The sequence below is a fragment of the Rissa tridactyla genome, chromosome 4 (assembly GCF_028500815.1).
Source record: "Rissa tridactyla isolate bRisTri1 chromosome 4, bRisTri1.patW.cur.20221130, whole genome shotgun sequence".
Classification (NCBI taxonomy): domain Eukaryota; kingdom Metazoa; phylum Chordata; class Aves; order Charadriiformes; family Laridae; genus Rissa; species Rissa tridactyla.
The window spans coordinates 1,331,716-1,358,547 of record NC_071469.1 but is presented as its reverse complement, the minus strand read 5'-3'; the positions used below and the strand labels follow the sequence as shown (position 1 = coordinate 1,358,547).

Genomic DNA, 26,832 nt, shown 5'->3' with positions numbered 1-26,832 from the left:
TACTTGGAGGCAGCTTGGGGAGCTCAAACACTGCATAGTATTTGACAGGGATACCGGAAAAGCAAGGTTTTCTGGGATAACAAAGCCAAGCTAATGGTTAGTTGCATGCCGAAAGGCATGCTCCCCTCAGAGAAAACACCACAATTATTTTCTGGCAGAGAAATAACCCAGAGAGAAATCAGCAGATTTCGGTCGCCAGCAGAGCCACCGTCAGGCCAGAGCTGGGCAAGGGAAACGAAGGGAACACATACGAGCAGGAATGCTCCTTGTGGTGACAGCTGCTTTTCAGATGAGATCAATTACAAGGTCACTAATTACAAAACTAACCCTGCACTTCGCCCCGCCGGCACGCGGCGGCGCGAGCCGCCTGAGGGTAAGCGGTAACTCCCATGATGCAGCGGTGCGGCGGGGCCGGCTGCCGGCGGGGCCAATCAGGCGGGGCGTGGGGGCCGGCGCTGGCCAATGGGGAGGCGGCTACCGGCGGTTGGAGTTTGAATTTTGCAGGGGGCCGAGGCTGCTGCTGCCGTTACAGCGCGAGGCTCGCGCGCTCGCCGCGGACCGCCGCGCTCGGTGCGTGTGGCTGTGGCGGGCGGTGCGGCTGAGGGGAGCTGCCCTCCTCCCGCTGCCGGCAGAGCGCGGGGCCCCTCCGCCCAGCCTGAGGGAAGAGGAGGCGGGGGTGCGTCCCGGGGACGAGCCGCCATTCTGGAACCGCGTCGCGAACGGCTTCTCCTCTCTCTCTGTGGTAGTGGAGCCTGTTCGCTTGCACGGGGTGCGTGAGAGTCTCCGCTGCAGCTCTCCTTCCCTCACCGCAGGGAGGCTGGGGTCGAGACTCGGCCGTGCTACCAGTCCCCTACAACCGCTCGTAGGTGAAGAGCCGGAGGGGCCTGGCCCGGTTTGCGGTGCCGTCCGAACTCCCCTCGGCCGGAGGTCGCCGCTCGCCAGCCTCGGAGAGGGTGGTAACCTCGGGGGGAAGGAAGGGAGCACGCAGGTGGGGTGGAAAGATTTTAATCTTAGTAGCCTTTCCTGCTAACACTGCCTGCCCGAGATTCTAGATCGTAAAGAAGTGCTTAGCTCTTCTTTAATATCATTCCCATGGAGGGGAATTCCCTCTAAATTTGGGGGCCTAAACTTACAGCTACACAGAAAGCGTGTGGTAGATCCACACGAGTCCAGAGGCGGCCACGGAGATGCTGGGAGGGCTGGAGCCTCTCTGCTGGGAGGGCTGGAGCCTCTCTGCTGGGAGGGCTGGAGCCTCTCTGCTGGGAGGGCTGGAGCCTCTCTGCTGGGAGGGCTGGAGCCTCTCTGCTGGGAGGGCTGGAGCCTCTCTGCTGGGAGGGCTGGAGCCTCTCTGCTGGGAGGGCTGGAGCCTCTCTGCTGGGAGGACAGGCTGAGAGAGCTGGGGGGACAGGCTGAGAGAGCTGGGGGGTTCAGCCTGGAGAAGAGAAGGCTCCGGGGAGACCTTCCAGGCCCTCAAGGGGCTCCAGGAAAGCTGGGGAGGGACTCTGGATCAGGGAGGGGAGCCGTGGGACGAGGGGGAAGGGTTTTCCACTGCAAGAGGGGAGATTTGGATGAGATCTGAGGAAGAAATTCTTGGGGGTGAGCCCCTGGCCCAGGTTGCCCAGAGAAGCTGTGGCTGCCCCATCCCTGGAGGGGTTCAAGGCCAGGTTGGACGGGGCTTGGAGCAACCTGGGCTGGTGGGAGATGTCCCTGCCCAGGACAGGGGGTGGCACTGGGTGGGCTTTCAGGTCCCTTCCAACTCTATAAACATTCTATGATCACCTAATGACAGATCTGTCAGGTTTCAGGTTATTATCCTGCCTAATGAATCAACTCCTTATTGTTTTTGTTGTTAATGCAGAATTTAAAGGAGAGGCTGTCATGTCACAGGACTGCAATGATGAGTGGGAGCTGAGCAAAGAGAATGTGCAACCCCTCCGCCAGGGCCGTGTCATGTCCACCTTGCAGGAAGCACTGGCTCAGCAGGAGACTTCCAGCCACACAGCTGTTCAGCTCAAAAAACAGTGAGCAATGTTTTGACACCTTCTTTCCCTTTGTCTTCCTGCCTCATCAATTTTTCTATGTCTTATTTAACTGTTCTACTCTCATAGGCATTAATAAAAGCATAAAAGAACAGAAGTTTAGTAACTGATGACTATGCTACTTTCACATTCCAGGTATTTAGTACTACTTGCTGTGGGTGCTGTGCAGGATAGACTACTATTTTTAAGTTTGCAATGGAGTATTTAAACAACAAACACTAGGGAGATTTGGTTGTGCTTTTAAACATACTCATTAAGAAAAATACATAAAGGTTACAAAGAGGAGAGGTTTTTTGTCTTTCCTACAATAACCCATTGAAGCAGAGCATTTCTTTGGAGGTAAATGATTCCTACTATCATAATGTAGGCACAATAGAGGTATCTCTATGTCTTCTCTGGACTGCAAAGACACCTGAGTGGGCAAAGTCAGCTTGGGTTTGGTCTGTCTTGCATACAGTAGTCCCCAGCTATGACTGTGTGACTTCAAGGGGCATCTTGTGTCCCAGACCTATTCAGTTATATTTCTATTGTCTGATCCTCAACTTTATGTGCCCTGTTGTGGTTCAACCCCAGCCAGCAACTAAGCACCATGCAGCTGCTTGCTCACTCTCCGCTGCAACAGGATGGTGGAAAGAATCAGAAGAGTAAAAGTGAGAAAACTTGTGGGTTGAGATAAAGACAGTTTAATAGGTAAAGCAAAAGCCACACAAGCAAAGCAAGGAATTCATTCACTGCCTCCCATTGGCAGGGAGGTGTTCGGCCATCTCCAGGAAAGCAGGACTCCATCACACATAACAGTTACTTGGGAAGACAATAGCCATAACTCTGAACATTTTCCCTCCTTCCTTCTTGCTCAGCTTTATATACTGAGAATGATGTCATATGGCATGGAATATCCTTTTGGTGAGTTGGGATCAGCTGTCCTGGCTACGTCACCTCCCAACTTCTTTTGTACCCCCAGCCTGCTCGCTGGCAGGGCGGTGTGAGGAGCAGAAAAGGCCCTGACTCTGTGTAAGCACTGCTCAACAGTAACAAAAATATCTCTGTATTTTCAACACTGTTTTTCAGCACAAATCCAACACATAGCCCCATACTAGCTACTATGAAGAAAGTTTGCTCTATCCCAGCCAAAACCAGCACACCTGTGAAGGCCAAGTTGACTTTGTGAAGAGTCTGCATAGTTGTGTTGGTACTGTGTTGTCAGAATTAGAAGCACTGGTGCTTGTTGTGTTGAACCATCTGGGTGGTTTCATGTGAAGTCAGCAATGTCTATGAACACTTACTCAGTACTTACTGAACCAGTGCTTGTCAGCTGGATCTGGATTTTTTTCATGGAAAGCCACGGAATCATTGTACTGGACTCTGCAAGAGGGTTTGTCTAGCTTGGCTTGCTATGTTTATGAAGTGGTATGGTTGAGCAGAGCCTTCCAAGAAAAAGGGACTGCCTGGGGAGCTCTACAGGATCAAGTTAGAGTCACTGCTAGACACAAGCTAATGCTCTTTGTCGAACTCAAGCTGCAAGGTGGTTTTCTTTCTTGATGGGCTGCCTGAGGCTGAAGTCATCATGTTGTAGGGATGGAATGATGCATGGGAGTTGATGAATTAGACGAGATGATGACTGTCACTGTGGTCACTTAGATGTGTCTGGTGCAGTTCTGTAATTGTCACATCATCAGGCTGTTCCATCATCATTCCAACCTCCCCCTATACTTAAATAAGGGAAGTTTAATGCAAAAATTAAACTTCACAATGTATCTGTCTGCTACTACCTCTTCATAATAAAACAGGCATTCTGTCAAGGGAGACCATATAAGCTTCAGGGTCATAGACACTCTTGGAAATATCCTTTGGAAAGATTCATGTCTGTTCTTGTTAAATAATGATACATTTCCTATTGCTTTCACTTTGAAGAGGAGTGCCAAAGCTTATATTTTTTGATTGTTCTGGTCTCAGTAAAAGCACAAGTTTAAATGCTAACCTAGCCTTTTTTTTTATACCTAAGAAATGGTACAAGTGAGCAAAGGTCTTAGTTTACAATGTAAAAAGCATCTTTACAGTTATACACATGTATTAATTGGTTGTATAATTTTTTTTGTTAGGGAGTTCGAATCCGAAATCCGATTCTACACTGGAGATGATCCACTGGATGTCTGGGACCGGTAAGTCTTCGTTTTATTTCAGAAGAAAGAATAGAAATGTCAGATATCCTTGTAAATGCCTGGGAAAAATATTCTAATTTAATAAGAAACTCATTAAAAGATAAATTCTATAACAGTTTTTTTGAGTAATGTGTTGTGTTTCAATACCATGCCTAATTTTTTTCTAAATCCCCTTACATTGTGCAGAAACAGAAGCCTTATGTCTTATGCAGAACTGACTTTGTGTGAATATATTCCATCTCTAGGTACATCAAGTGGACAGAGCAGACCTTCCCCCAAGGTGGGAAGGAGAGTAATCTTGCAGCAATATTGGAAAGGGCAGTGAAAGCGCTCAATGAACAGCGGCAATACTACAAAGATCCTCGCTATCTTAATCTCTGGCTCAAGTTTGTGAGTGTTTTGTGAATATCCCTTGGGTGCTCCTTTTTCTTGGTAGTTGTCATGTTATTTGCACACAGTTAAGTTGATTTTTGTAACAGAGTCAAAGAGTATGTTGTACAACTGGTGCAATATTAGAAATATCTCTCTGCAAACATGTTACCTACTCTTGAATTACACATCTCACTTTCAATAGGATCTTCAGACCTTTTTTAGGATTTTTCAGTCTGGACAGCTACAAAGTCCATAAGTTTTCTTTTGGAAAAGCTAGTTAGAATGAGTAGAGCTTGATTATTTATTTAAGGAGAAAAGAAAGTGATTTAAATATGTTTTAGGTGTTATATCTGTCCTAGCAATTATTTTAATTTCTGTCTTTTAGCCACATCCTGCATTTAAGCAAAACCAAGCTGAGTGTGTTCTGGTCTTGACCTGTCTCTCCATTGCTATATTTTTTGTTGTTGTCATTGTCTTAAAGCAGCTTTTCTCCAGGTTTAGCTTCCTGAGCTGATTTACCAGTTCTGAAACTGGTAAGAAATATGCTGTACTTGAGATAAAGATACAATAATTATTCTAAGGAATACTAATATGATGTAGTTCAATCATTGAATTATCTTAGATTAAAAAAAAATAGATATCTAAAAAACGACTGAATATGCGGGCTAGAATTAAGGGATTGGTAATAATTGGTAGTAATAAATATATACATGCAGTCAGAGGTTTTTCTCGTTATTGCTGTTATTCTCCTACTGAATTCCTTTTCTTTACTTTGTGTGCTGTGACATGATACGATTATATGTCCTGGCCTTACAACTGCTCCTGTAAGACTTGTACTGAAATCAATGGGGTCTTGCAGGAGGCATCAAAATGCAGACGTCAACTTGAAATCCTCTGTAGTCCAATGCAATTACTGAAGTAATTCGGTTGTTTCAGGGAAATCTTTGTAACGAGCCCTTGGATCTGTACAGTTATCTACACAGCCAGGAAATTGGCACAACACTGGCGCTACTCTACATCACTTGGGCAGAAGTACTGGAGGCTAGAGGAAGTTTTAAGAAGGCGGATCTTATATTCCAGGAAGGCCTTCAGCGCAAGGCTGAGCCTTTGGACAAACTCCAGTCCCATCACAGGTACGCTTCCTGCTAAAGTGAAGAATTTACAGTAGTCGTATGTGCTTCGGTGCATATCTGGTACAATTAAGTTTATGCTGAGTTCTCCGATATTTTTTTCAGGCAGTTTCAGACCCGTGTTTCTCGGCAGGCGCTACTGGGGCTTGAGGAAGCTCCTGATGAAAATGATACGGATCTTCTGGGAACTGCAGAACCTCAGAGAAGCTCACTGGCAGATCTAAAAGGCAGGGGGAAGAAAAAAGTGAGAGCCCCAATTAATCGTGTAGGAGATGCACTTAAAGGTACATTCAGTTGCTGAAGCCACATATTATTATTGGAAGAGTTACATCTTTTTGTTGTGGATTTTGCACTTGAGTGTGATAGTTAAAGGTTAATTTGCGTAAATCTTCTTGCTTATAGCCACGAACCAAACCAGAAGCTCACGGAGTCTAAATTCCCAGCAACTTTCAAATAATCTAGGTTTTGCTGTGTTTGATGAAAATTCAGCTTCTGGGCCTGAGATTCCCGTGCTTACACCACAGCCATGGATAGCACCTCCAGCTCCAAGGGCCAAGGAAAATGAACTAAGTGCAGGACCTTGGAACGCCGGCAGGGTAAGAACTCTCAAAATAGACTGAAAAAAATGAGGAAGGGGTGTGTAAGCTGATGACTGCTTATGATCCCCGAGACAGAGCTCATACTCTTTTTCCCTTGCCCGGGGCTCGTGTCTATTTGTAACCACAGATCTTCCTAGCTTCTTCCTACAGAATCTCTGGCTATGCATAACCTATTCAAGTTTAGCAAGCCGATCTTGCTAGAATAAGTTTTAAAAAAGCTCTCTAGAGTTCTTAAATCAAGAAATTACAGTTCTTGCTAACCAGAAAAATTGGTAGAGATGGCCTACCAAACTGTTGGGAGGGCAGAAAAGTAATATAAGAGGGAAAACACTAGCCAAAGAAGGGTAGAGAAGTTAAGTATTAGTTAATTACATGTGCAAGAAGAGCAAGAGTTAAACTGATATCATACAGTACCACCTGAAGGAAGAACTTGTTTCCTATCTTATGAATAAGGCATGTACAGTGTTCTGCAAGTCTGTTTTGAAGTGCTTGTGAGGAAAGCAGAAGAGTGGAGATCAAAAGAATTGAAGAACTACTGTATCAATGGAATAGTTATCCTGACAACAGGATGACAGACAGTAGGTTCCAATGGTTTAAACTAATGCTGGAGACATGAAAAGAAAAAGCTGTTCTACAGGTGTTTAAGCTGTTCTAGAGAAATGATCCAAGACGCTATCTGAAGGAAATTCATCTTATGAAATAGAGTTTGTTCCATAGGTCCTTAGACAACCCTCAGTGTTCATCTGTTCTTTGTAGATTAGAGGGGAAGAATAGAAAGTAATTGGGTGATAAAATTATTTTAGACTTCTCAATATGGAAGTCATTATAAATTAAGCTTAGAAACAAAAACTAGAATGAGGGGACAGAAGCAAATGGGCTGAAATTCTTGGAAACTCCAAGAATAATTACTACCAGATACAATGCAATTTTATTAAGTGAATGGAAAAGTTTAGTAAACCACAGGTTTAATTTGGCTGAGAAGAATGAGAAGGAGGAATTATTAATGTAAAACTTCTTTTGTCAGTTGCCTTGCTTTGGGCTGCTTAACACATTCATTCTCGTCCCCAAAAGCTTCTGTATTCTTTTAATGTCTGTCCTTAGAGTTCTCTGTTCGCCCTTTAATGAAATTTGTTAAATGTAATTTTAAAAAAAAAATTAAAAAATCTGCAACTAGCAGAAGAGTTGAGGATGTTTATTTCCTCTTCACTGAAGTGTGATGCTCATTCTGGTTTGTATTGCAATGAAAGAATAACCTTTTGTGAATGGGCTGAGATAGTAAAAGCCACACAGAGGAAAGAGGCTTCTCTTTTATTGCCAATGTGAAGATGGCAATGTTTGAGAACACTGAAAAATGGTGGAAAAGAGAAGTTGCTTTGTGAAATATCCCCACCATCTAACTTTCTGCTTAAGAGTCTACTACAATTCTGTGAGAGTAGTGTGTTGCCAGATTAAATTCCAACTCTCTTCTCTTAAAAAATGGAGCCCAGAATCAGATAAAGGAATTATTGTGGTGTTGGAATAGCCTCTGAGAGGAAAATGGAGAAGTCTGGAGGTTCTTGGTGGACAGCAGTAGAAATACTGTCATAGAACTGGATCAGTCTTGGCTGAAAAATGGGGACTGTAGCATTTCTGGAAAACAAACAAGAGGAGCAACTGGAATACCCTGCTTGACCAGCATTCCCTCAGAATAACAGAAACTAGGAACTGATAAGGACATGCAGGAGTGTGTCTTGCTTTTTTTTTTAGGTGCTGGTGCTCAGCTGATGGTCTGTAGCTGTTTACACACCAGAACATAATTTTAGAAAAGTCTTATCAGGTTCAATTTTTTTAAATAACAAAAACTACAAATGAGCCAAACCTTGGGAAAAGGGTGATTCAGAGCACAGAGGAATGTAGAGTCTAAAAATGAATCCTTAAGCTGTTAACATTGACTTTTCCTTCCTCAGCGTCCTCGCAGCACTGCCCATTCTGGTATAGAAGTGCCCTACCCACTGCCCAGTTTCACCCCGTACGTGGAAGAGTCGGCTCAGCAACAAGTCATGTGAGTCTTCAGTTTGAAGTCGGGTTTGCTTTTGAAGTTATGAAAGCTGCTTTGGAAAATTCTGACTTGTTTTGCCAAGTAGTCAAGCCTCTGGATCTATGAGAATTTAAAATCTGTCAACCTAGAAGCTCTGTGCTTTAGCTTGATGGCAGAGGCTTCAGTGGAGGATGCATAAGAACATGGGAAGTGTTTGACTATAGCTGCTCATAACGTGGGAGCCTACATCATATTTATATATGCTAATTAGTTTAATAGCTTAACTCAGTGTGTTTACACAAAAACAGTTACCTCTCTTAGGATGCTGGTTGCTATGAAAGCAGCCCTGAATTGAGACAGGCTTATTGCTGTTTTCCTCTATCTTGGGAACTCTGTGCTCAATCTATTTTTTTTTTTATTCTGAAACAAGCTATAAAAGTTTCCATGACAACAGTGTTGCTTAGGGCACGGCGGAGTGTGTGCTGTTTTGCCTGAAATTACCTTCCTGCTTGTACAGTGCTCACTGAAATGCTGATAAATCCCAGGAGATGGGGTTGCTCTGTTTTGTTAGAGCAGAGGAAAATGCATTATGTTGCAAAGCTGCTTACCTTTCCTTTTCTGGGGCTAATGATGGCTGTAGAATATGTAGGCTCTTCCGAAGAGAGACGTGGAAAAGAATGTTTAATATTACAGCTTCCATGGCTCTGAATTGCATATAATCAAAGAATGCTGAAACATGCCTAACAGCATGGATTATTCCTGTGGGTTTTCATGTTGCATGTGGACTGCAGAATAGCTCTGACCAAGGACACATCATAATTTAGTCTAAGAATATGTAAAAATAAGTTTCTTTCTAAGCTACAAGGCTATTTCTTGCTCCTGAAAGTCAGTGATACCAAAGAATTAAATCTCTTGACATGCTGGTCTCATATGAAGCCTTATTATTTACAGAAAGCGGCTTCTTTTTATACCAGGGAAAAAGGAGTGGGTGGGAACTGAACATCATGCTAAATTAGCTGTAAGCAACTTGAGTGGAGAGTTTCTATGTAGTTTTATGCTATATAGCTGAAAGTGTAAAAGCAGATTTATTTATTTATTTATTTTCTGCCTTTGAGTCCGTTTCCTCATGATGCCATGGTCGTCAACCAAATCAAGTCTGAAAGTGTTGCATTGAATCTGTGTAGACATGATGCAACTCATGCCATCAGTTGCCGTCCAGAGATTTGGTCAGAAGGAACCTGTAGTGATCTTGGTAATAAGCCCCCACCCCCACAAAAAAAAGCTTTAAAAAAATCCTCAACCATTAGGAGCACCTGTGAGCCTCATAACCTCCCAAATAGGTTCAGGGTTGAGTCCATTCACATGCAAACCAAAACAGATGTCTTGGAACTGTGTGCTGTGTTTTCTTTTGAGCTAACTATTTACCCAGATAACAGTAAACACATTTTTTAAGGTCAGTTTTTCATATCATCTTTTGTTGATGTACAGATAATTGCTGGAATCATCTGGATTACTGATGTCTGTAGAACTGCACAAGTTCTGGTTCCTCTCTCCTGAAATTAGTATATAGCACTTCCAGGAAGCGCTTTCAAGTTAAGGAATTGGCTGCTACCGACTCCTTTGCACAGTGATGGGTTTTTTTGTGTTTGTTTTTTTGTAATGGGGCACTTCATTTCTGTCACTCAGCATGCAAAACACTTTCCTTGAGCAAATTCCCCCCTTATTGCATCTTCAATCATCCCTTTTTTTCCTTAACCTAAAATGCCAGGCTTAATCTAGTCCAAGATCTACCATTTTTAAGTCCCACCAGTTCTCTGCCCGGCTCCCCCCATGCCCCCCATCCTGCCTGGCCACACAGATCAATGGAGATAAAGTGAACATGATCCTGCTCCAGGATGCACAGCAATTCCGAGTAACATAAGAATTTTATTTGCTCTTGACTGGACCTTATTAATCTTTTGGATTGGGATTTCTTTGTTGTTTTTTTTTTTTAATTATACAATTCTCAGTTGGTATGCTTGCCTCTTATGTGCTATCATTCAATTTTTCTTGTTTTTTTTTTTCTGTCAACAGAACAGAAAGCCTTTACGCTATTCTACAACTAGATTCTGAAATTAGCTATTTTCTCTCCTATGATTGCTTTGCTGTGTTACAGTGAAGTATATATAATCAAAGTAATAACTGCATGTTTTTTCAGGACTCCCTGCAAAATTGAACCCAGCATAAACCATGTTTTAAGTGCTCGCAAACCTGAGAAAGAGGAGGACCCACTACAGCGAGTGCAAAATCATCAGCAAGGTACTGAAGAAAAGAAAGAGGTGGTGATGTACTGTAAAGATAAAGTTTATGCTGGAGTCGAAGAATTTTCTTTGGAAGAGATCCGAGCTGAAATCTACAGACAGAAAGCAAAAAAGAAAACTGAAGGTATGCTTCAAAATGGGATGACATAAGATGTTCTGAGACGGAGTAATAAAAGTATAGTTACTTCTTATCAGCATACATCTGTCATTGCAGCTGCTTTTCTCTTTCTGCTGGGAGAGTTATTTAACTGCTCTGAGGTATAGAGAAAGTAACATAGCTGACAGCTTTACATGTAGGCTGTGAAACAGGGAAAGACGACCAGATGTTTTAGCCCCATTAAAAGTAATTTAGGATTAGCCACAGATTACATGTGAAATATGCATTGTGTCTTATAAGCTTTCCTTCCTTAGAGGAGATACAGGCCATAGCACAGAAGAAGGAAGAAATCCAAAGGAAAATTGAGGAATTGGAGAAGAAATTAAAGAAGAAAGATGACAAGCAGCAACAACTGCGTGAACAGGTATTGTCCTCATCTAACTGTTCTTTTATAAACAGCTACTATTTCAAATGAAAGTATCAAAGCATGAACAATCTTTAATATGTTTTTTTTGGCTTACACTAAGTTTTGTAGTGTTACTTTACCATATTGTTAAGTTATTTAACAATTGGACAAGTTTATACCTTTATGCTAAGGTATAAACTTGTAACCTTTTTTTTTAAGTAAAGGTATGCCAAGTGCTTAAGGGCAAATTGCTCTTTCTTAAGCTCTGTTAATGGCGTTTTCCTTCTATATAGATAACTTGTAGTGCAAAAGGCAGCAGGAGAAGAATCTGGAACTAGGGAAAGAAGCAAAGGGTTGTGAAGTGGTGTGGGCTAACCCCAGTAGGCAACTAAGCACCGCATACACCTACTTGCTCACTCCTCAGTGGGATGGGGGAGAGAATTGGAAGGGTAAAAGTGAGAAAACTCATGGGTTGAGATAAGGACAGTTCAATAGGTAAACTAAAAGTTGTGCATGCAAGCAAAGCAAAATAGATATTAATTCACTACTTCCCATTGGCAGCCAGATGCTTTGCCATTTCCAGGAAAGCAGACCTTCACCATGCGTAGCGGTTACCTGGGAAGACAAATGCCATAATTCTCTGTGCCCCCCCTTCCTCCAGGTTTTATTGCTAAGCATGATGTAATGTGGTACGGAATGTCCTTTTGGGCAGTTTGGGTCAGCTGTCCAAGCTGTGTCCCCTCCCAACTTGCTGTGCACCCCCAGCCTACTTGCTGGGGTTGGCAGCATGAAGACCAGAAGACCTTGATGCTCTGTAAGCACTGTTCAGCAACAGCTAGAACACCACTGTGGTGTTAACGTTGTTTTGGTCAAAAATCCAAAACCTAGCACAATACCAGCTGCTATGAAAAAAAACTCTATCCCAGGCAGGACCAGTACACAAAGCCATATCCGATTCGTCTCCAAGTTTTATAGACAGTAGCATGCTCTATTATGTGTTAGGTTATTGTTTTCCCTTTTCTATGCAGACAAGTCTTAAGCAGAGTATTTTTCAAGCCAAGTATACTTGGTTTGTCACCGCTAGGTAGCGTTTAAATCCCAGTTTTCTTATAGGTTGCAAATAAGTAAAAATTAATTATTTTAAAGCTTTTCCTTTTCCCAGCTTCATCAGTTGGGCTAATAAAGTATGTTTTCCTCTCTCCCCCCTCCTTCCCCATTTCCTAAACAATGGCCTAGTAGTAAATCTTTTAAATAATGAAATTCAAAGTGTTATGAATTTGATGTAACCTATGTAACTGCTTACATGTGTCTTCAATAGTTGCAGTATAACCAAAATCTCCTGTGAAAGTTATATACGGTTGCAAAGAGTAAAATTATGCATTTTCACTACACTAAGCAATAAGAATGGACTTGTTTCATGCAAGTAAACTAAGTACAAATAAAAATGGCTAAAGACAACTAATAATCCATCAAGGCTTTAACGACCTACGCAGGATTATCATTATGTTCTTGGAACCTTGTTGTATGGCTTGTGATTCCATCACCGTAGAACCAAAATATGGTTTTGTTTCTACAGCCAACAGAGATAACAGAAGCTTTGCCACCTTCGGGAATGCAAGGATTTACTTTTTCCAGTGCAACAGAAGTTGGGGAGAAACAGTCTCAGTTGCAAAGGTAATACAGGATTTTCTTTGCCAGCAATGAGAAAATTTGTGGAGATAATTAATTATCAGTAACATAGATCACTAACAGCCTGGTTCCGCAGGCAGAATGGAATATACCCCTAGGCATCAGCCTGTAACCAGGATCTGTAATTTGTCTTTATTTTCGGTTATTTGTTGGAAGGATCTTAACTTTTACAAGTAGTATATGTCAGCTTGGCTTGCCTTTTTTACAAAGTTTACTTATGTTTTGTGAAGGTGTGTAAAATATAAAAAACGAGTTTGTATCTTTTTCACAGTGAATTCCAGGTCTCTGAAGATACTCAACCACATAAACCATCTTGTTCTGAGGGTAAGATTTTAATTTTTTTAGGGAAGTGGTGGGTTTTTTTATATGAATGGGAAGACTGCAACAAACTGACAAAAAAAGTCTAGGTGGATTAGAAGAACATTCTAGTAGTGCCTTTAACCATATTCAGCAAAAGACCGAGCATCTGAGGTCTGAGAACTGTCACTATTTGAAAGGACTTTCAAGCAGAGGAGCATATTTCTTTTAATAGCTGAAGAGCTTTCTTCACACTTTCATATATGCAGTCTTATTTAAATCTGTAAAAGAGTTTAACATTAAGATTGATAGTGTCTTAAGTCCTTTTTTTCCTCAGAGGATTTGGTAGAGGAATACAATCAGAAGTCGTATATTCGATTTTGTTGTTGGGAAGGGTGTGTGGTGAAGAAATTTACTTTTGACCTGAATTGACTCCTGTTATTGTTGACAGAGGTTTTCCAGTCTCTTGATGAGTGCCCAGATACACAAAGGGGAAATGTGTTTTCAGACTCTGAGGATGAACAGGAGAAACTGAGACCTGAGGCCAGCCTTGGGGGAAAAGGTACAAATTCTAAAGCATATCCTGCACAGAGCAAGCTAGCTAACATAATATGGTGGTAAAAGTGTGGTTCACTAACACGACAAAACCAAACCTTTTTAATACATTTCTTTAAATGACCATGTATTAAATGTTTTAAGTAGCATTGGATACGCTGTTGTGGAAAAACTGTTAATATAATAGAGCCTCTTGGTTTTTCTTTACAGATGTAGGTCTCCTTCCCCAGCGGGATCCTGCTATGTTTTTCTCCATATTTGATGAATCCTCCACTTTGGCAAATCAGAATACAAGGTAGAATTATTCAAGACCTAGACTTCAGAGGGAGGGAAAACTGAAGTATCAAACCACTTTCTGTATCAGCTGAAATACAGTACTGTTTCTTGTATGGTTGTGGGGTGGTTTTTTGTTTTGTTTATATATGTATTTTTTGTTTTATTTCATTATTTGGGAAGTCCATGATGAGGAAATATTCTCATGTTGTTTCTCCTCAATCTAGAATTATTTAAGCTGCTCTGTGAACTTTCTTCATTCTGGAGAGCTGTATATATTGCAGTTTACTGGTAGTTCTGTAGTAGGGAGTGGTAGATTGAAATTGTCGGCAGACTTAAACTATTGAGAGGAATCTCTGTTGAAGATCAGAAGCTACACTAACAAATATTTAATGGAATGTAACTTTATCTTAGTTGTTCTGCAGATCATACACAGAAAAGTGCCCGGCGCCCTCTTGCTGTTCGGAAACCTTCAGATTCTCTAACTGCAAAGGAAAACATATCACCAGAAGCCTGTGTAAGGAAACAATTTACCCCATAGAGATTTTCTGTCAAGGAGAAACCAACATAATGTCCTGCTGTTGAACTGAGTGAGATTGGCTTGGACTGACATGATTTGTGATAAGCAAGGATTCTAAACTTCTGTCTGGCACGACAATATTTGAATTGGGTGATGCTAAGATTACACTGGAAATTTCATGGTTTTATTAGGCTTTAAAGGTGGCCAATATGGAGGTGATGGTAAGGAGTCTTCCAAATTTTCAGCAACTGATTAGTGGACCGGATCACTCACACTAAAACTTTAAAAAGTTTGTGTTGAAGAGTTGGACTCTTAAACATTGGCTCCTGATTCATCCGCTTTCTTGCCATGCATCCAAACAAGCATCTTGGATCTTGTGTTCCTCAGCCAGAGTACCATATGCTTGACTCCCTTAAACCTTTGTATCTTGTTTCCTGAGCTATGTGTCTTTGTGTGACAGTTTGCAGGTGTTTGTAAAGCTTTCAGCAGAGGTAGTAGTTGCTGTCTCACCAAAGGACTTAGTTACTGCATGCCACAATAGGCCTTTAAACTGGTTGCGTGAGAGGACTTTTTTCCGAGCTGAGAAGGATTTTATGTGCAGCTACAATACTTATCAGGGTTCAGCATGGTAAACATCACACTGATTTTGGTTGTGGAGTCAGTTTGGGTAACTGCGTAGGTTCTGCTTTACATGTTCTATGTCTCTTCAATGCCAAATGTTTTAGTAAACTCTTCAATAGTGTGTGTGTAACTGAACTGAAATGTGCTTCTGGGATGGTAGATAGTAAGTAGGCTTTAACAGTTCATGGCAGCTCTACAGCACTCTAGAGGGTAACAAAGCTACCCTTTCTAGCTGGAAAAAAAATATGCAACTATATTACAGTTAAGGTTCAGTTACTCAATTTGAGCAACATATGTAGAGTACATGAAGACTGTCCAATTCATGTTGGAAGATGATGGGATGGAAGAAAGAGGAGAGAGAAATGCTCAGCTTTTAAATAAACTAAAAGAAAATTTGACGTAAATTTACAGGCTTTTCACTGTCTCTTCCTACTTCTTTCAGGATGAGCTGAATGGAATTGAGCCTTTGACTGAAGATGCAATTTTGACGGGCTCCTACAAGCACAAAACCCTTTGTGCCAACCCAGAAGACACGTGTGACTTTGTTAGGGCTGCCCATCTGGCCTCAACGCCCTTTCATGGGGTGGTAGCTCAGAGAGTCCCAGATCCTGCTTTTGCAGAGAGCGTCCTGAAGGAAGACTGCCCGGAATCGAAGAGTGCACCTCTGAATCAGGAAATGCTGGTTTGCGAGGGAGTGTACAATGAAGCTCTGTGTGTAAAAAAACTGAGGTAATTAACAGCAAAGCATCTTAAGCCCCTTTTCCTGTGTCTCTCATTGATTGTGGTTTTACTGTTCTTTTGCTGATGAAACAACTTTCTGAAGAGATCGGAATATACTGAAGACAGCCATTTCTCTAGCTTGGGGTCTGTTTTGCCTTGAGCAAATTTAAGAGGTAATAGCAAGCCCACTTGGATTTTCAGCATTACTGCTGTGGGACTTAACCCCATGTTTTTTCTACCAAATAACTTGTAAAGAAATTAATAAACACATTCTGTCTTTGTAACCAGAGATTAAAAGTAGAATCATCAGTTCCTTTCATACTCGTATGCTTCTGTAGTTATTTTAGCATATGGAATCTGTTATTATGGCTTAGATTTCTCTACAGAGGAGAAAAGCTAAAGAGAAGAAAACTGGCAAACCACCTCCTTTTTCTCATCATTGTAAAGAGAAAAGCATCTGTTGTATGGTGTTTTCTTAATTTAGGACTGAGCTTGATTTGCTAGCTGTTAGCATGTAAACATGTATACCATGCTGGAGGTGTTTATTTACTTGGCAAGTTCCCTGGGAAACCGTGCTGATTATAATTAGGAAGGAAGAGCGAGAGTTATTCCCCACCCAACCCTCTGCTGCTTTAAAAGCTCTGCAGGTCTGAATTTTGGTAGCTAATGGAGTAATAAGCATTTAGTATGTCTTCTGTTGTGGCAGTCATATTTAATGGAAGAGAAAACAAAATTCATCTGTAGACTAAGGTTCTGAGTATAAACAATCATTGAAGCTAAAATGAAGCTCTGACTCTGACATAACTATTGGTTTTCCACTAAGGATGGGAAAGGATTTCTGAAACATAAAGTCTGGGAGTGCACAGTATCCTTTCATAGTCACTAGGCTGGCATTATCTAGACACTGTCTTCTGAAAGTCTGAACACTTGATGACTTTATTTACAGCCCGATCATGGAAGCAAGCGTGGAAGATACTCGCTCCTCAGGTTCTTCTGTCTCCTCAGGATCTTCTCTTTCCTCTGTTACGCAAATATCTGCTATTAAATTCCCACATATCCCCGAGAAACTGGAACTTGCCCAGAGCTTGCCTGCTGAAACGGCTCCTGATTCTGGAGGTATCACTGAGAACATTACTGGTTAGTGCTAAACTGAGTTTCACTCACAACAAATAACTTGCAGCTGACACTAACCTGTGGTGCTTTTTCTGTACCTCCTATATTCTACCTTGCTTTCTGCGTATTTACCATTACTTTGACTTGTGACTAAACTTGTGGCTCCCTTGTCAGAAGCAGTAGTGAGGTATACGGTATAGCATGCTTGTCAGCATCCAAAAGATGTAAATATTAAGGTGATGGAGAAGTTATTTAAAGTATTAAAGCAGGGAGTGTGTAGGTGTAATGAGGTCAAATTCTGAAATGAAAAATTTCAAGGACGGTAGTGAGAACTTCTAAGACAGCTTTGTTTTATTTTGACATTTTTTCTCTCTCTGTAATCATATTTTGTGTTGGCTGGATGTGCTGAAAAGTGCTACATTGAAAAAGGTGAATATGAATTTGAAATCTAGTGAAAATTATATAACTTTGGCTTTGAATTTGTACTCAACTTTTCTATAAACTATTGTGCTGCTTTGCAGTATGTTTCCTTTTCCTATTGCAGGAAAACAATACTGGTACTTAAATAGTTAATTTCTTTTTTTTTTTCTTCTAGCCCAAGACCCTTGTTTCTCTCTGTTATAAACCTTTATATTACAGCTAGAACAGGAATGGTTGCAAAAAGCCTTCAAAATCTGGCCTGTTGAATGATGGTTTTCAAGGTGTTTAACCTGCTTTAACTCCTTTGATTTTGGATTATGATATTTTAGTTAAAATTGTGTATCTGAAAATTCTGGGTGTATCTGCTCTAGAGAAGAATATGTTATTGTGTGTCTGCAGACTATTTTGTGGTGAAGTTGGCTTGGGACCTGGAGTGAAAATACAATTAGGAGAAGACTGTTGTCACTGAAAAAGCTGAAATATTTTGTATAGATCTTACACTTGTTTTTTGTGATATGCACTAATCTTTAGAGCAAGAGGAAGAATCTTTACAGATTCTCTTCAGAAAAAGAAGGCATTTGTTCAGATGTTTTAATGGTCCTTTCTTAAACTTTTGATCATTCCTGTTGCTTTTTTTCTTGCTTCCTGCACATCTCCCTCGAACGGCAGTTCTCAGCCTGGATGCAGTAATTCTACTGAGGACTCCTTAATGCTATATAGAGCAGAAAAATTACTTCAGATGTCTGTCAGTTTATTCCTGTAAAATAGGCCATAAATTTCGTAGGTTTGTGATAGCAAAATATTGAAGTGCCTATTTAGCCTTCAACCTACAATGTTTCCTGGATCTACTATCATGGAATTACTTCCTGAGCAACATCTTACTGCAATGCTTTTCAAATAAATGTAACAGTAGGTAACGATACTCTTGATTCTTACCTTTGTACTGTGAAAGCTTAAAATGCTGCCACGTGTTATAGTCTTAGTCTTTGGGAGAGGAAGTCGGTAGAAGCCATCTAGTTCCGCTGTGTCTTACTCTGTCTCATCATTTGAGATCAAGACTTCTCAGGCTACCTTGATACAGATGAACTCGTCTATTGAATGATTTGCTGTCTGTCCTATTATGCAATAAAAGCCTTAAAATTCTTAGTATTGCAATGAGCAGCAGAGCTGCAAGTCCCGCTTTGTTTTCCTTTTCTTAAACATAAAACCTCTGCTGTATTTGAAGGAGTGAATTTCAATAAACCCCTTAATTTAAAAATCACAAACTGATCACTTACTCTGGACATAGATTTAAAAAAGGAGTGTTAAGTTGCAAAATTAGTTTGAATTCTGCTGTGGCTGAGCAGAAGTACGTAATCTAATTCAGAGCTTTCTCTCTTGTGAAAGATACATTTTATGTGACACTACAGTAGAATTATTGAGAGCTCATGATGAGATAGCCTGTAAGGTAGTTTCAAAAATGAGTGTTATGTTCACTTCACAGAACAAGAAACTATTGGAAAGAGATTAATTGACTTGCTGAAAGGTGATGCAGTCTATCAGTGTGCAGATACAAAGCTTCCCATATCAGGTTACTTTTTCCTGACAGATGTAATCAAGTCACAGACACTCAACACCTAGTTTCAGCTCATCTGTTTCTATTGCTTGTCTTCCTAGATGATGATGAAACTCAGTTCTTATGGAGCGCTGAACAGCGTAAAAAGCTTTTAGATCCTATGCCAGAGTCATTGACTGCTTCTGCAGCTTTTCATTTGGATCCTGGCACTCTGCCGGTCATGGGGCTTGAGAAAGACGTTGAGCTTGGTAGGTACACCAGACGCTCTCCAGTGCAAGGGATCTAGTTATGTTCTAATCGGTTTAAAATATGCTTCATATTCACCCTCACTAGCTTCATGTGGTGTACATGGGGAATAACTTGAACAGCCTGGTACGTATGTTTGCTGTGACAGCTCATGAATGTGAACTTTCGTAACAGGAAATGAGACTTACTGTATCAAATGGGAATATTGGACCAATGAAGAATACAAGATGTTTTTTGCTATTCCAGCTAACTTTCCCCAGTTGGATGCAAAGGGATTTGCAATAAAGGTAACATATGATGGGTGTTATACAAGTGTGAAATGTTAACATCTCCTCGGCCAATACAAAGTAAAACGTAGTAAGTTTGGCTTTAATTTCTGAATTCCATGCATTAAGTTTGCTACTTCAAGCCTCTTTCTAATTGTTGATACAGATTAAAAGTTTCTGACTGTGGAAAATGTTGCCTTTGGTAAAGGGGGGAGGAAGGAAAGTGGATGAGAAGCGTATAAAGAGAAGCAATTTTCGCTTTATTCCAAAAATAAATGTTCCCTCTTATGTACCTTCTTGTAGGTGTATTCTCAGCCCGTGCCTTGGGATTTTTATATCACACTTCAGTTACAGGAACGTTTGAATACTGACTTTGACCAAAGCTTCAGTGAGAATTGCAGCTGTTACATGTATCGAGACGGCTGTGCTATTTTGCACAGGGATATAAATCACTTCACGCTTGGGGTCAGTACAGATATAAACAAAGTACAATTGCAGAAGACATGAACTCTTGCATAGGTACCACTAGTGAGTTTTGTTTGTCGTTATGCTACTGCTCAAGATAGTTTCACATGTTTAATCCTGCAATCTAGATCCTCTGTTTTGTCTATATACAAATTAGGGCCTGTTCATTACAGCCTTAGAGCTGGTTTCTCATTCATAGATCATGTGTTTCTCACAGACAAACTTGAGCCAGTCTTTCACATTTTCTTTATTCATGAATAATAAATGATCTGAGCCAACAACCACATGTTATTCCACAACAAGGTTTGCATCTAAAGCTCTTGTATAACTTGACATCTTTCAATGAGTTCCAGTCTGCTATAGCAAGGTCATAGCACTTAGTGCCTTGCTGAAGGATTTACATTTTAAATACAGTCTGGTAAGTGCATTTTGAATTGTTGCATATAAATAGGATACAAATTAAATAGTGATTTCAGTCTTCAGTTCAATTTCCTTCTCCTGATCTTTTGTCTATTGCTGAATAATAGTGCCTCCTAAGAGCTCATGCTTCTTCTAATTCTGGCTAGGCTGATCATGGGCAAAATCTGATTATTCTGAATTTAGAGTAGGACTGTTATCTCTGTACAGATGAGTAAGGGAAAAAAGTGAGCTATAAATATTTCACTTAATCTGAGGTAGAATGGCATATACATAAATGTTTATTCCCTGTTTTCAGGATGTTATTCGTGAGTGTAAGTCCATCACGGAGGAAGTTATCCTACTGGTTGTTTATAATCTTCTGGGTGTGGTAGAGAAGCTCCACAAAGCAGAGATTGTCCATGGAGATCTGAGTCCAGAGGTGTTCTTTCTGGGAGACAGGTTCGTCTCTTTGTACGAATATGGGAGAATATATAATACTGAGTTTTAGCTACAGCTCTTGTGCTTTTGTAATTTCTCCTCTTTGGTTGGCGTACTGATACTGCAATCCTATTTTTTAGGCTACAGTGTATGCTGAAAATAGTGAAAATAATTTGTTTAGGAATAAACCTTTCTTTTGTTTATTTCTATAGAAATAGTATACAATGGTGTTGTAAAACTTAAACTAAACAAAATGTTTTTGCTGTTGCCTGTGTTCTCAAGTTCCTACTTTACCAGTGTTCTGGACAGCTGGCTGGATATTGTTAAATAGCTTGCCTTCTGGTTTTATGTATCCAAAAAACAGGAAATTATACAAAGGGCAGGTGGGACTGGAATATCCAGACAGTTTCTTAAACAAATTGCACAGCCTGCACTACAGTCCAGCTCTTAACTTGGTGCACAGATCTAGTTTTCTTCTTTAAGCGCTTTCCCATATTATGTTAACAAAGTGACATATCCCTTGGAATGTGATCTGTGAACCAAGTGTGGGAAGATAGTAACTTTGGAATGTGTAATGATTCAATTTATTAAGGAATTATGAAGCTTAATTCTTTCTTGTATAAAGCATTCTGAGATCTTGAAGGAGAGGGAGAAGTGCTAAACATAACACTGTTCTCCCGTTCCACCAACTGTATTTCAGATAACTGTAACAAATATCAAAAGATCGTCATTTTTAATCCTTTAGCGTTCCCCATTGCTTACCATGGAGATACCAGTATCATCTCTCAGCTTCAGGCTGCCAGCTGGTTCTCCAACCAGGGGTAGTCCTTTCAGCAGTAGTTCTTGAGCCAACCATCAGAGGGGAGCATTGACATAGCTAAGACTCACCTTCACTACGCTGTTAAATTTCATTTAAAAAGAAAAAGTTTGTTGGATTGTCTTACACTTCATTTGCTTCCTCTGCTCAGGATCTGCGATCCGTTTGCTAACGATGAGATGACAAGAGCTCTGAAGATAGTGGATTTCTCTCACAGCCTAGACTTGAGATTACAGTCTCAAGTAAGTTTGCCCAACAGCTTTCCAATATCTCAGACCCCTCATGGACAACAGCTTCTGGCAAAAAGTTCTCTTCCTTATCAGGTGGGTATCTCTTTAGCAGGACATCTTAGTTCCTGTGTTTCCTTTACAAAACCTCCATTTTCTTAAGTTACATTTTTGCCAACTCTGGGGAAAGCTCTGATTAATATATACTGAATAAAGAGAATCTTTCATTTGATTAAATCTCTGGCATTAAGTGAAGGGACTAGCAGTGCTGCTGAGTGCCTGTGATTACTGTGTTTATTTAGGAACCTACAATAAGACCAGAATTTTACTCTTTGAAGTTTTCTTGCTTAGCAGGTCTCCAGACGATTCTGATACATAAACCAATTCAGACTTAAATGTGTAAAAGCACAGACAGTAGAAATCTGTAGTGGATTGCAGAAGTTCAATTTTCTGATGTTTGTTGTGGTTGCAGGTAGACTTGGTTGGCATTGCAGATATAGTCCATTTGATGCTGTTTGGGGATCACGTCCAGGTCTATCAAGAGAACTCCATCTGGAAAATCGGCCAAAATCTATCAAAGTAAGTCCTTTTGCAGAGGAGGCTGCTGGGAAAGAACAGACTACTTTCTAACTTCCTTCACTTTCTTTACAGTGGTACCGTCTTCAAAGCTTAAAACACAGAATTTAGTGCTGTTGTTGCCAAAAGCATTTGTTCTGTGGGGACGTAAATTTTGAAGCTGCTTGACTTGTTCATTGTAGCCTTAGTGCTGTGTAGGAGACAATTCTAAGCTCAATATGAGCCCAACAGTCCAGTTAGGATGACTTTGCTTTTTCTATCCTTTCAGACCAGACTGCTTTAGTCTCTCTTTTTACTTGATAGACCAAGCTTGGAGAAATTTATAAGTGAGTGGGTGGTGAGGGGAAAAAAAATTCTGTGAGTGTGTTGCTTTAGAAATAGAGATTATTCGTTTTTTCTGCCTTTTTCATTGTAGGCTCTGTTGAAGGGCTACTATAAGACATTGATGCCAGGGTTCTGTCTGTAACAGTTGCAGAAACAGTACACATGCACAAGAAGGAAAATAATTTAAAATTATAATTTAAGATGTATTGTTGTCAGCTATTAATTTCTACTGCTCTCTTTTAGCAATGTGTTTTGGCTATAAGATTACTCTGCTTTCATCTACCCTTTGTTTGTTCTTAGACTAAACACTTGTTCACTTTGTTAGTCACATCCTGCAGAATTTTATGCCTTCGCATTACATAAGGATTTTCCAGAGTGCTCTGCTCGTGATAGAAATTAGTTGACAGATCAGGGTCGTGGTATATCAGCTACGCTTGCTGTGTGGATGTACTCCTATAACCATTGCTTTAAGAAAAACTACCACCAATCTGGGAGTTGCCCGGTTCCCTAGCAACCTGCATTACTTATACCTCCAGTTTGTTGTATTCAACCCTTTTTTAAAAAAAAAAAATCTCATCTTAAGCTGTGTACAGGGAAAAAACGTGTTTTTCTTTACTTGGCGTATATCTGTTTTTCTGTATTGTTTTAGTCTGGTACCAGTAGTTAATGAGGCTATGGCAGGCTCCTGTGAATACTGACTACGCGTGCCCCACTGTACCCTGTAGCTTTTGGGGTTTTTTCAGAGGACCAACTTACAGGACGGGGCGGTGAAGAACAAAACCACCGAGGGTGATTGTTCTCTGAAGAGATGAATATCAATGATTTATAGGTTGGCAGTAAATACGTATGTTATACTGCCTTTGTTTCAGAAATACTAAAAAAAAAAGAAGGCACCTAAATCACTGATGGAGATTGGCTTTTGCTCTTTACTGCCCGATATTCTAACATTACATATCTTTGAGCTAAGTAAATCTGGCCTGCTCTGAAAAACAGGGCTCCTGCACATGAATTTCTATATGAACATGATCTGGTTTTTACAATATTCTGTTGGGATAGAGAGACAGATTTCTGATAAGTGCTGCCATTTTTTAATTTAATTTTTTATTATTTAATTAATTTTATAATTTTACAAGAGATTAAATTGAGCTACTGCAGATGAAGGCCACACAGGGCCTGAGTTGAGAAGGTAGAACAGGGTGTTGGGGACCTGATCGGGATGTGGGTATGATGAAAAATAGCAATAACCGGAGCAGGAGGAGCAGGTATAGTAAGTCTGTGTTTGGAATACAAATAAGGAATTTCTGTTTCCCATCCCATCTTCTACTTTGCTTCTGGAAGTGTTATAGACTTATTATTCATCTATACTGATTTTTCAATATCACAAACTCCAAGAAATGTTTGTATAGGTGCTTTACTTACATGTGCTACTCAAGTCTTATCAACAGTGTAAACAGGGTGTTTCATTATGCAGGAATAAGGAACCTGCACTGAATCTCTTTTTTCATTCACGCATAGATCTTTTAGTGTGTCTGGCTCTTATTAATTGATGACATTTGCTCTAGTCAATTTGAAGCTTTCAGTGAATTCTCAAGTAATCTCTGACAAGCGAGTTTACTGCTACAGGGAGTCTTCATTCACCAGGAGAGGCTGCACAATTAAGCACTTCCCTGTGAGAAGAGCCAGCTGATGGATATTAATCTTGTGCTTTAGCCTTTGAATATGGCCACGCGTGGCAATGACACCTGCAACACCCATGAAGGCACAGGATTCTCTTTCCTGTTGCTTTTAGTAATTCTATCTTTCAGATATAAAGATCGTGTTATTTCTGTCCTTTCTGCCAGAAGTTCTGCAAGTGACTTGGAAAGTGGTTTGGTTTTTTCTTTGGGGTTTGGTTTTGTGGTTTGGTTGGTTTTTTGTTTTGGGTTTTTTGAGGGCTGTATGGACAGGATAACTTTCCTCAAAGAATGTTCTGAGAATTTAGGCAATAAGAAATAGAAAGAAGGCTTCATACTAAAAGGCTGACTGGTGTTAAATGCAACAACCATAACCTCCTTATCTTAGGAAAGCTTTTAAAAAAGGACTTAATTATTTTTTTAAGTATTAAACAAACTTAAAGACAGCAGAATGGCTGGTAGAGCCACAGATTTTACTACCAGTTCAACAAAACACCAAAGCAGTGGGGAATTGCAAGGCAAAGCACCAAATGGTTCTTCTAAGGCCAAAGGCGCTCAATAAAGCTAAACCCACTTAAAAGCTGACAGAATGACCGCAAAGCGCTTAAGTCCATGCTGCAGTAAAGACTTCTGGAAAGGCAGAATGTGAATTCTGATCAAGTGGGGTTTTTTTCATCTGAGCATTACTAGAAGTTTGACAACTTGTTTTCAAACTTGAACACAAACTTCACCTGTGCAGGGTTATGTGAGGTAGTACACAGAAGCTGTGTTTGCATTTTTAGGGCTATTTCTGTCACTCATAACTCTTTAGACATCCTTACCAACATGTAACCTCCTCTGCCATGCCTCTTTCTTGTCTAAGTCCAAGAATGAAACGGCCTCAAGTCTTGCATTCTTTTTTTTTTTTATTGGGTCCTGTATGACTTAATTATTCCAGAAAAATGTAAGAGTTACTTGTATAATAGTACAGGCCAGATTCCTTCTGAGACTATGGCTGCTGCTGTTTTGTGAGTCACTTCCAGAAAGCCGAGGCAGATAACTTGTTCAAAAGCCAATGTAACTCCTGGCTCGATGGTGGGGGGGGGGAAGTGCTTCAGGAGTCAGCAGCAGCCCAGTCTACGGACGCCGGCGTTAGCGCCGATATCAGTTTTCTGAGACTTTAATGAGTCAGTTAACCTTTTTATTCATGTTGTGTGGGTGTAGCTGTGAGAGAGGGGATTTATTGCTATTAATTGTCTTTGAAATGTTATCTATATGAGAAGTCTGGCAGCTGGAAGGCAGGGGAAAAAAGTGAAAGTGTCTGTAAACCATTTTTTTTCCTATTATTTCTCTTGCAGCTTTTCTTTAGTATTGATTTATGAACTTAACGTGCAAGTGGGGGACTAAGATTTACCTCTACCCCTTATTCATTAAAGGAATCTGCCAACTTTGTTGGCTCAAAGAATGCTCTTGATAACTCCTTTGATTTAAAAGTGCTGTGGCTGAGTGTGAATGGTGGTAGGGATAAGGCTCACTAGAAGAGACAACTTTAAAAATAGTGGTTTTGATAGACCTGTGAAACAGCCTGTCTGGTTACTCCCCAGAAGCCTACTGGAGAACGGCAAAGGGGCTCGCACGTGTAAACTCAACAATACATTCCTAGCTTTCCTTTACATTTACTCATGCGAGTGGAATTATTATTTCAGATTTGGTTTTCCCAGGGCCTTCAGTACTGAATATAAATGGAAATCTTGACAGATGTGTCGTGTATGGAGACTGTTTCACTGAAAACCGCTCTATTTGTTTCAGGACTGTTGACAGTGATTTCTGGAGTAAACTTTTTGGGAGAATCCTGAATGCAGATGGTAAGTCCACAGTGCCTCTGCTGAGGGAGTTAAGAGAGGAAATAAGTGACATGTTTGACAGCTGCTTCCAAGAACGTCTTTGTGAATCCTTAGCTGCACTGGGAGAAACTTTCCTCTTGGAGAACTTCCTGTGATTTCATAGGGGACAAATACACGTTTGTATTATAGAGAAGGATTTGTTGTTAACTTTTAATTTAATTTTTGTTCAAATGTAAGCATGATCTGTGATTGTAGCTGTTTCTGCAATACTTCACATGGGACTCGCTAAAGAATGTTGATGTTGCGTCAGTGCGTGGATAACTCCTGCTGCATGAACTGCTCTGTGTCTGAGCGCTTTGCCAGAGAAAATTGGTTGTCATAACTGCCCCCCGCCTTTTTGTACAGCTCATTAAAAATGTGTTCGATACCAAGTTCACACTGCCATCTCTGAAATGTCTTTCTCGTATGTTTAGCTGGTCAGTTAATCAGTGTTTCATCAATAAAGTTGTATTTTGATAGCAACTCTGTCATATTAAACCCTATGGTCAGATGGTTTCAAAAGACTTGATTGAGCATCCGTGCTGGAGTGCTTCTGCCTGACTGGGACTAGTTTGTGACTGCTAGATACAAAAGCTCCTCCTTTGGTGGGGGCTTTCATAACCATACAGGATTTCCTGCGCACTTCAACACAACTTT

At 40.6% G+C, this 26,832-nt stretch overlaps 1 protein-coding gene across 4 annotated transcripts; it reads left to right on the top strand.

Annotated features, from left to right (window-relative positions):
- Positions 1 to 495: 495 nt before the first annotated feature.
- BUB1B (BUB1 mitotic checkpoint serine/threonine kinase B) lies at positions 496 to 26,832 on the top strand. Of its 4 annotated transcripts, none has more exons than XM_054198744.1 (24): positions 496 to 570; positions 1,859 to 2,021; positions 4,139 to 4,198; positions 4,444 to 4,588; positions 5,507 to 5,703; positions 5,806 to 5,984; positions 6,103 to 6,296; positions 8,246 to 8,340; positions 10,514 to 10,740; positions 11,028 to 11,137; positions 12,696 to 12,793; positions 13,080 to 13,132; positions 13,557 to 13,667; positions 13,871 to 13,955; positions 14,348 to 14,450; positions 15,517 to 15,803; positions 16,741 to 16,931; positions 18,984 to 19,130; positions 19,303 to 19,415; positions 19,698 to 19,859; positions 20,575 to 20,717; positions 21,665 to 21,836; positions 22,213 to 22,319; positions 26,102 to 26,832. In XM_054198744.1, exons 2-24 carry the CDS (start codon positions 1,879 to 1,881, stop codon positions 26,289 to 26,291), a joined length of 3,312 nt encoding a protein of 1,103 aa, XP_054054719.1. In that variant the 5' UTR covers positions 496 to 570; positions 1,859 to 1,878; the 3' UTR covers positions 26,292 to 26,832. The 4 variants fall into 4 exon arrangements, with proteins under 4 accessions (XP_054054719.1, XP_054054721.1, XP_054054720.1 ...); XM_054198746.1 differs by having other exon boundaries at positions 514 to 769; XM_054198745.1 differs by lacking the exon at positions 496 to 570 and adding an exon at positions 780 to 988 and having other exon boundaries at positions 16,741 to 16,910.

Bases quoted from the DNA above. Each gene is read 5' to 3' on its own strand.
- BUB1B (XM_054198744.1), top strand. From the start codon at position 1,879: ATGTCACAGGACTGCAATGATGAGTGGGAGCTGAGCAAAGAGAATGTG. The intron at 13,956-14,347 runs GTAGAATTATTC...ACTTTATCTTAG, and splicing joins TTGGCAAATCAGAATACAAG to TTGTTCTGCAGATCATACAC. The intron at 22,320-26,101 runs GTAAGTCCTTTT...TATTTGTTTCAG, and splicing joins ATCGGCCAAAATCTATCAAA to GACTGTTGACAGTGATTTCT.